Below are 9,660 nucleotides of genomic sequence, written 5' to 3'. Positions count from 1 at the left end.
AACTGAAATTTGTCTAATTGGCTTTGCAAGTCAGGCCAAACTTCAGGCAAAAATATCTGAAGTTTTGCTTTGATAAGCTTACACTTTAGGCAAAAAATTCTGAAGTTCAAACTTTAGACATAAATTTTTGCTACTTCAGGCTCGTATGTCTGAAGTTACCCGAAAAATGGGTAGACTTATTGGCCTTAAGTGCATCTGAAGTGCAATTTTTCGCTTCAAACTTATTAGCCTTAAATGCATGAAACCATTGGTTGCACTTCAGACTTATTTGGCCCTAAGTGCATTTGAAGTGCAATTTTTTCACTTCAGACTAATTTTTTTTAACTTCAGATCCGATAAGTTTGAAGCTGATCGTAAAATGGGTACGCTTGCAAACTTTTTTACAAAGTGGGTATAAGTTAAATTGTAACCCCAAAATCGGGCATAGATCCAAAATCGGGCACAGATGCAAAAGCCACATTATTGTTGCTGAGACTTCCGAGAAAAAGAAAAAAAAAGAGAGAAAGGAATTGAGTGGGACCCCCAAACAAAATTATTAAGATTAAGAATTAAGAATAATAATAACAATTAAGAAACAAAAACAATGTACAATCTCTAAAAGCAAGTGTACAATTCGTATACATACCAAAAATGGACCTCGCCTCTTCAAACCCTTTCCTGCATTTTGGTGGGCAGTGGCAGAATAAATTGATACGAATTCTGAAAAAATGAGACGGCCCGGCGGACATTACGGTGGTGGTGCTGATTCCGGCGCCGACGCTACATATAACTCAGACCCTCATACGATGCAACAGCAGCAGCAGCAGATAAAATCTGAACATAATCAATGGAGATGGGAACGAGAGAGCCCTAAATTACCCACTAATTCCATGTCTCCCAATATGTTTCCTGATGGTAACTTTCTTCTCTTGATATCTTTCCCTTTTTTTTGCTGAATTATTTGATGTTTTGTGGATAAATTAATTAAAAGATTTATTTTTTCAGATGTCCTTTTATAGAATTTTCCCTAGAAAACTAGGTTGGGTATTTTTTTTGGGGGGTGGTGGGGGGTTTAAAAAAAAATTGAAGAAGATTGGTTGTGCTGCTCTATCTTTCATAATGAGAGATATCCATTAGTTAGATTAAAGTGAGGAACCAACGCAAACTGCGATTTTGTTAGTTTCCTTCTGATTCTTTGCTAGGGAATTTTTTGGGAATAATCGCTGCGTCCAATGTGTAGGAGAATAGTCAAGACCATATAAGCTTCTGTAGAGACTGTTATTTTCGATGTTATATGAAGAAGTAGAAAGATGCCAAACAGGTAAGAAAGAGTACTATTATTTGGCTATATGAAAAGCTTAGAAAAAAGGAGATATTCAAAGTTGTACGGAGTATCCCAGTGTTAGACTTGTGTGTCATACGATGAAACTTTGGGAAAGAATATTGGAGCGTAGACTTGAGGACATTACAATGTTGATGGAGTACCGGTTTAGATTTATGGACAGTAGATCCACAACATGAGTTATATTTAGCTAAAAAGATTGATGAAAATTTGCAAGGGGAAAAGAATCTCCATATGATATTCATTGATTTGAGAAAGCAAATGATAGAATATGAAGATAAGTTTTTTAGTGGATACTTGTGATATGAATGTCGTAAAGCATACGTCCAAGGAAGTAATCTCAAGTGAGAATAGTGGGATGAGATAATAGTAGCTTTTTGTTTATATGGATTTATACTAGGATCTACCTTGAATGTGTACTTGTTTACCTTAGTTATAAATGAGCTAACTAATAATAATATATAAGATGAGGTTCGATTCTGAATGCCGTTGGCGGATGATATTGTATTAATTAACGGAATTAGGAAGAGAGTCAATCAAAAGCTGGCATTATGGAGAAATAAGTAAATTAGAAGATATGTCCTGTCAGTTTAGCCTCTATGAGAAGAATAAATGTGAAGCGAGATTAGACGAGAATGTGGTGCCTTAATGAATACACTACGATATGTAGTCAGTCTTCCAAGAGAATTGACATCATGATAGATGCAGATGTAACACATAAAAATAAAATAGGATGTCTGGAATGAGGGGTGCTGTTGGATTGCTTTGCGATGGTAAGATACCTAACTGAGTAAAAGGCAACTTGATAGAATTATGATGAGTTCAGCAATGTTATATCACAAGATAAGTATTTTAGAAATGTCTATCTTGACATCGCTGTAGTCATGCAATATCTGACAAGGCAAATCATTATCACATGTGATAAGAGGGTGAAGTAATACATACGAAGAAAAAGTTATAGTTCTGTATTGCTATTATAATCCGTCGATATGGAGCGCTTTGGCATATATTCAAGTTAAGTATTTGAATCGGATGCTCACATAAGTGTCTTTGCGAACACACATCCATTTTGATAAAAAAAGGCTCTAATTACCCTTTTGATAAAATAATGGATGTCGCTTAATATAGTTTAGTCATGTCCTATGTAGACCCCTACATTTATTGGTTCATGGATGCAACTCTATGATGATGGAATGTGTCAAAGTAGAATGATGCAAACCTAAAATCCAACGGAGATAAGTTGTCTCAACAGACCTACAATTTATCAGAATCAATGTGGACTTAGTTAAGGACAATATTTCAGTAGCAAACGATCCATATAGGTGATACCAATTATTTGGAATTAAAGTTTAGCATGCCCGTGTAAGGATAAGTGTGAGATTTAGAGAATCTCTAATTTAGATATTTCCTAAGGCAAATTATTTATGTGTAAAGTAGCATCCGAATGATTCTGGTCGAAATAGAGCGGAATGGTTCCAAAGGATTCATATGACTGATCCCCAATGAATTGAGGTATAGTTGATTGATTGATTGACTCAGTGTTGCTTTAATTTTCGCCCTTCATTTTGGTCACCATCCAAGTCAAATTGTACTCATTGTTGTTTCAATTGTTTATTTCCCCCCTTGTTTTTGGAATTTTATTTTTGATTAAATGAGTTTGATCCCAGCTACTTGATGGTCTGAACACAATTGAATTCTGTGATCGAATTTGGGAACACTAATTGGTGTTGGGCTTTTTCCAAGAAAATCCCGATGCACGGAAAGTTTCTTGCTTCAATGCTATATGACAGATATAGTTGGAAGTTTCATGCTTTGCATTGAGAATGATCTCCTATCCATGGTTGTTCGTGCTCTATGTATGCTTTTGTGTGTATTATGTGTTCTTTCTTTGGGTGGTGATGGTGGTCGGAGTGTCAGGGATCTCCTCTGTTCATGCTTTTCAATGGCAAACAGAAGCGTCATGTGCATGTAGTTACTTTATTCCTGTTTGATAGCGGTTTGATGAGTGATGTGCCTTTCAATGTGGATAACAGACTTAATTAAGTCCATCTCTGTATTTTTTGACTTAAACCTACCATAGGCTTATAGAAGCATAGCAGGTTGTTAGGTCTCAGCCCAGGTAATTGATGCTATGGATATCTATGTTATCCTCATTGTCATACCTGAATGTTCTTGTTCTTCTCTGTGAATGCAACTCTGAGAACCCTGGTTTTGACTCATTCCTGACTTTGTTACTGTTTTGATGTACAAGGTGCTTAATTACTCCATGTTTCCTAATTTATCTGGCATTATTACTATTTACGAGTCAAAGAATTTTTCTTTGACTATGATTTTTGAAACATTTTAAAAGTATATTCACATAAAAAATTATGATTTATAAAGAATTGATGTCAGAATTCCCTTGGATAATTAGATGAGTTGACCCTCGTACTCCAAAACTCCCATTCTTTGCTGGGACGGAGGGAGTGCTCAAATATATTTGGTAGAGATCATTTGCTATATTTGAGAAGCCCTTTTGAGTCCTCTGGTGAAGCAACTCTTTATCAGTGTTTGGTATTTACATCTTAGGCATAGTATGAATGCAAAAGTTTCCATGAAATGTGTTTTTCTGCCTATGGTTTAATAGAGTTAGAGGGACTGACTGTTCATTCTAGAGAGCTTCTCTGGTCAGACATGAGACGAATAGAGTACTTCATTCTTTGTAAAAAACCAACACATCTGTTCCACACTTCCAGAATCCAGATGTACCCTTGAATAAATTGCATATAGAATGGAAGTAGTTGTTTTGTGATGTAATTTTGATTTTATAAATCAAATAAAAAAGGGTGGCAGCAAACGTAACAATAGTCAAGTTATGAACAAAATAGATAATTTTGTAAAGGATTAAAGGGCAGCCCGGTGCATTCCACATTCCGCATTCATGCAGGGTCCATGGAAGGGCCGAACCCCATGGGGTGTGATGTAGACAGTCTACTCTGACGCAAGCATCGGTGACCGATTCCACAGCTCGAACCTGTGACTTATAGGTCACAAAGAGACAACTTTACCGTTGCTCCAAGGTTCCCCTTCAATTTTGTAAAGGATATGAGCAAGAAAATAGTCACAAGAGTGACAGAGTAGGAGAATATTGAGTTGTTTACTGGGATCAATCTTGACAAGATCTTATATCTAAGATAAAATTATTTTTATTTTATTTCCATCTAATAGATCAACATAAGTATGACTACTTAGTGTTCCTATTGTGCTTAAAAGCTGAAGTGCATAAATTGACTACTAATTGAAGGGAACACCTCAATTCCTCTTAGCTCCTCTCTAATGGCCATAACCGGCCAGCAACACTCCTTTCCTACAAATAGAAGAAGAGCATCCAGAAGAAAGAAAACCTACGTCAAAACCCATTTACTAGCGATCCCCTATTTCTCTTTAAAATTCCATCTAACATCAGAAAAACCTTTTTCGCTCACCTCTTTGTATTAGAATTTCTTCATTGCTTGAGCATATCAGAACCAGTAAAATCTTGATGGAACAGTCTTCTTCTCAAACAAAGAAGATAATTATTTTTAAAAAAAAAGAACCTTTGGCCTGAAATAAAAAACTTTGCCGAAAAAATTTTCTATTTAGATTTTTAACGATTGAGAGCCACTTGAATGAGAGAGATAGTGGAAGAGGTGGTTTATGACCAAAGACGAGAAAGAATGAGGAAAGTGAGAGCTTGAGAAATAAGAATTGACGTGAGATGTTCATGGGGAATATGGTCAGAAAGAGGAAAATAAGGTGGAAATGGGAGGTGGCGTGGAATAATCTGATGAAGTGAACAAAGAGGGGGAAGGGAAGGATATGAGCATAGATCTTTTACTTTTTTTAATTTATTTATATTTTCCTTTTATTTTTTCTTATTCTTTTTTTATTTCATTTCTAATTTTTGTTTTAGACACACAGAGAATCCACCGTTTCTATTATATTACGTGGCATTTTTATTGAGGGGTTCCCTTGCCACAGTGGACAACCATTAGGGTTGGAGATATTTTTGTCTACTTTCTTAATGATAAGGACATATTTGAACGGATAGTAGAACTAGGGATAAACGTGAACAATTTACTAAAGTAGAAGGAAAAATATGACCTTTTTCCCTATTTAAATTTGCAAAAGAAATTTTTTACTTCATATCTTAATTCATTACACGTGAAATGCAAAGCGAAGACTTTTGGGTGAGTTCCTAGCTAATATGCTAGATAATATATTTTAACAATAAAAAGGCAAAAGACGACGTCTTCGAAAGACAGAAGATATTTTCTAGTGAATTATTTATGATTTATCTTCTCTGATACATCTTTTTTTTTTTGTTTCAAGAAATTACTAATTACCAAGTGCCTGAGAGATTGAAATTATAACATAGGTCAAGGTAGAACTTTAAGATCGAACATTTCCATGGGTCAACATCATAGGGTCCATTTGGGCTGATGATTTGTGAAGGGTTAACTTGGGCTAGCCCAAAACAACCCATCTTCAAAACTGTTCCAGCCCAAACCCATTAAAACTTGGGCGGGTCAAATGGGTTTGGGTTAGTTTTGCCACCCCTAGGTACAATGAGGTCACAACTGTCTTGATCGCTCACATCAACTGCTATTGAAGTCATGGTGTGGGTCCATCCAAGCTGATAATGTAGCTTTGTAGTTTTTAGGCTTCTTTCTATCTTTCCATATATGGGTTTACTTCGTTCTTACTTCCTCTCTTGTTAATAACACTGACTTATCAATGTTAGAATGTGTTTGCGTGTGTTGAATTTGCTCATTCCAATTATGGGCACTCTACTGTCCTAGTGATAAATAGGTAACTTTATAAGCTGGTGATTGCTGAATTCAGCTTTTTTTTTTTTTTTTTTTGAAAACTAATGTTTGTCCTTCTATGCTTCAACTCATTCGACGGTGCCTTTTCTATAGGTCAGGGGAGTGAAGCATCTAGGTCCTACTACCAGGGCCATAGGACCGATCCAAGGATGGCATTAGAGAATCAAGGTGGCAAGGATCCCAGAGCACAGCCTCGTGAAGAAGACATGGATATTGGTTACGAAGATAATCCTGTGCAGCCGTCTTTGGAAGGGCTAGAAAAAAAATTTCTTGATGATATAATGAAACTCACCAAGGAACAAAATGATGCCGAAGATGCAGAAAATTTTAGGCATAGGGAGGTTAGTTCAGCTTACTTAAGTGCTGCCATAACATGGTAAATTCTTCGTTAGTAAGTCAAGTTCTAAAGAGGTTCATCAAAAGGGCGATACCGCAATTTGCATCATCTATATCTTTTTAGGATAAACAAATATTTATGCACAGCTTTCAATCTCCAACCATATTTCATAGCTATCAACTCTGTGGCTCTGTGCAGAACTGGATAGATCCAACTGAGAGACCCAGATATTATCTTAACATCTTAGTTCTTACTAACAAAGAGCAATCTTGCAATTCCTCAAAACTTGCCTTCTCCTTAAGGTTCTTGTAACAGAAAACCGACACCTTACCTTAATAGGCACTACAGAAAAATCAGATCAAAATATGACATATCAACAAAATAAGTTAGATCAAAGAGAATTGTTAAAATTACATATCCAAGCCTAGTAACCAGAAAATGTCTTGCAAGTTGTGGTTATATGTGCTTCAAACTGATAAAAATTAACCCCTACCTCATATTATTTTTGTCAAAGTTTGATGGCAATCCATAAACCATAAGAATCATAATATTTGAGCGGTTTGATAGGGGTTAAACTTGACTGCATTAGGGATTAAACCCCTACCTCATAATTTTTTTTGTCCTAGCAGCTGCAAACAAATAACTGCATTAGAGCGGTTTGATATTGGCTATTATTCGTAAAAACTGCTCTTTACTCCTAGGAATGGCAGTGGTTAGAGCACTTTCTGAAATTGTGCTCTTACCATGCTCTACTTGTAGATGAGTGGACATTTTCTATGGACACTTTTCCCAAAGTTGTCTGCCACTCAATGAGTTTGAACGATGTTTCTTTGTCTTCCAATATTTGGATTGACTTAGAGTCTCGTACATGAGGTTGAGAGTAAGGATCCAAGCTTAAGCTTGTACTTTCAAGTTTTTAAAAGATGTACCGTGTTCATTGTTTAATTATTGTAGGTTACACTATTTTGACGTTCCTTCTATTATCCGTTTTTCCTTCTGCATATATTTAGGTGCTAAAACTTTTGTCCTTGCTCTTTTACCGCTTTTCTAGAATACCCCCCTTAGGAGAAGTTGTCATATCTACTTGCTGCAATAAGCTACAAATGAATTTTCTTAGACTTAATAAATTGGTTTTACAGAACCGGAACTCTGTGTATAACTTTCTTGTTTCCACTATGCCTGTCAGATCAAGAAAGCTTGATACACCTAAACTAAGTTTGACTGTCAGCTAGTACATGGTGTAAAAGAGGGTTGCTAGGTCTAGAATTTTTCTGAGGCTTTTTGTCTTTGTGTCTTCTAGAGATGTCTATTTAACTGATGATGCTTGCGAGACTGGGGGTAGGTTGAATAAAAAGACTTTCCCTGATGCTTTATGCCTTTTCAGCTGTTTTGCTAATTAGATAGATAGAATAAGTGCAGAAAATTATTCTTGAAATGAAGCTGAAAATCAGCAATGGCAATCACAGCATCTATGGCTTCTCTTTTGGAGGAAAAAACATTGGAATTGGGAATAATTGTGGAGGGAATCAGGTAGAATTAGGCCGTGATATATCTGAGCCTGGACACTTTGCAGGTGGCGTTCTAGGGAGAAGTGGTTCTTGGTTATGGTAAAGGGGCCTAATAGAAAATTAGTTACGGTAAAGGGAAAATAGGTTTCTTATCTGGCTTGTAAGATGACTTCTGAAGTGAAATTTTTAGGCTGTGACTTCTTGCTGGTGACGATGTTGAAAGGATGTTACATGGATGTGAGAGGAAGGGGAGCAGCATCAGTCTTCGGAGTGAGGGAAGGAGGGTGTATAATAATGGCAGTAGCTGGAGGATAGAAGAAAGAAAAAGTAGGGTTTGAGACTGAATTTACATCTTAGCTGCCATAGCTGCTACTGAGATTTCCTTCCAATATCAGTAGTAATACATACCTCATGTCTGGAATGTGCGATTAAAGAATAGAATTGAAGAAATTTATTATTAGACTCGGTGCTGCTTCATAGTTTTCTTGAATATTTAGTCATGTTATGATGTAATTAGCCTTGAAAATGAACTGGTCAAGACTAGGATTCTTAGTTTATGACATTACCCCACATGCTTCTGTTCTTTATATTCTATTCATGTCACGTAATGATGTTTTATTTTTGTAAATTATAAATTACTCTTGACATTTAAAATGTCAGTACATAGTTAAGGCACATATATGGACAATCCAGTGCAAAATCTTGCACGATTCTTTGCATTAGGATTGCTTTTAGATCAGTCAGGGGTAACTATTGGGAGTAGAGGTACTTCATCAAAAAAGAAAAAGAACTATTGGGAGTAGAGGTTCTCCTTGTTCTTGTACAGGTTTTGCTTCAAATGAGTGTGAATCTTTTATTGTTATACAATTCTTGTTTCCATGAGAGTAACACTACTAGCTTATGTTTTTTCAGCGGATAAATGCAATCAATGCACAATATCAAGAACAACTAGTTGCCCTTCGCTCTCGGCATGCTAGTCGCAGAGATGAAGTCCTTAGAAGGGAGTCTCATGCCAGAAAACAACAGTATGAGCAAGTTGCTTTGGATAACTATCCACGTAGCAGCATTAGCGCTAACACTGTTCGTGGATTTGCGGCGATGAACTCTCCATCAGGAGAACGACAAGCAGCTCGTGGATTTGTGGCAATGAACTCTCCATCCGGAGAACGACAAGCAGCCTATAATGCTGATAGTTATGACTCTTATAGGGAAAATTCTCGATATCTTGGCAGTGGAAGGGATCATGGGTATGAACCTAGAGTCCAATACCCTGGGGGTCGTGTTTATGACACTGGTTCACGCTACTATTGAGTAACTGCTTAGGGTAGTGTCTACTCTGTCGTTTAGTTTGTTTTGACTAGGTTCTTGTAGCGGCATATCATACTCTTGTCTTTATAGCTTTTATCAGATGGCAGTGAAGATCATATGCTGTAATAAGAAAACTATTCTCGCCTTTAACCTTCTAGTGTCCATCTTGAGGATTCATGGTCTTGGCATGGATTGCTGAAGACGATCGGTATGTTACAGTTGTTGAATGATTTTATACTGGTTTATTAATACTACGGAATACCAAAAAGTAAGAAGTGCATCAGTCCCCATGGTAATTAATAGAGTATGTATTTTACCTCAATTTCGCAGGAACCATGA

The 9,660-nt window shown here is 36.5% G+C and overlaps 1 protein-coding gene across 1 annotated transcript; it reads left to right on the top strand.

The window, feature by feature from the left end:
* The first annotated feature begins 599 nt into the window (after positions 1 to 599).
* Positions 600 to 9,599, top strand: LOC104102531 (uncharacterized). Its single transcript, XM_009610262.4, has 3 exons — positions 600 to 894; positions 6,262 to 6,509; positions 8,926 to 9,599. Exons 1-3 carry the CDS (start codon positions 708 to 710, stop codon positions 9,322 to 9,324), a joined length of 834 nt encoding a protein of 277 aa, XP_009608557.1. The 5' UTR covers positions 600 to 707; the 3' UTR covers positions 9,325 to 9,599.
* Positions 9,600 to 9,660: the final 61 nt, after the last annotated feature.

This window comes from Nicotiana tomentosiformis, chromosome 11, assembly GCF_000390325.3.
Source record: "Nicotiana tomentosiformis chromosome 11, ASM39032v3, whole genome shotgun sequence".
NCBI lineage: Eukaryota > Viridiplantae > Streptophyta > Magnoliopsida > Solanales > Solanaceae > Nicotiana > Nicotiana tomentosiformis.
This window is presented reverse-complemented; position numbering and strand designations above follow the sequence as displayed.

What these genes read in the sequence shown, in the direction of transcription:
- LOC104102531 (XM_009610262.4), top strand. Translation starts at nt 708, where the DNA reads ATGAGACGGCCCGGCGGACATTACGGTGGTGGTGCTGATTCCGGCGCC. An exon ending in TCCCAATATGTTTCCTGATG is followed by an intron (nt 895 to 6,261) that starts GTAACTTTCTTC and finishes CCTTTTCTATAG; the next exon opens with GTCAGGGGAGTGAAGCATCT. An exon ending in AAAATTTTAGGCATAGGGAG is followed by an intron (nt 6,510 to 8,925) that starts GTTAGTTCAGCT and finishes ATGTTTTTTCAG; the next exon opens with CGGATAAATGCAATCAATGC.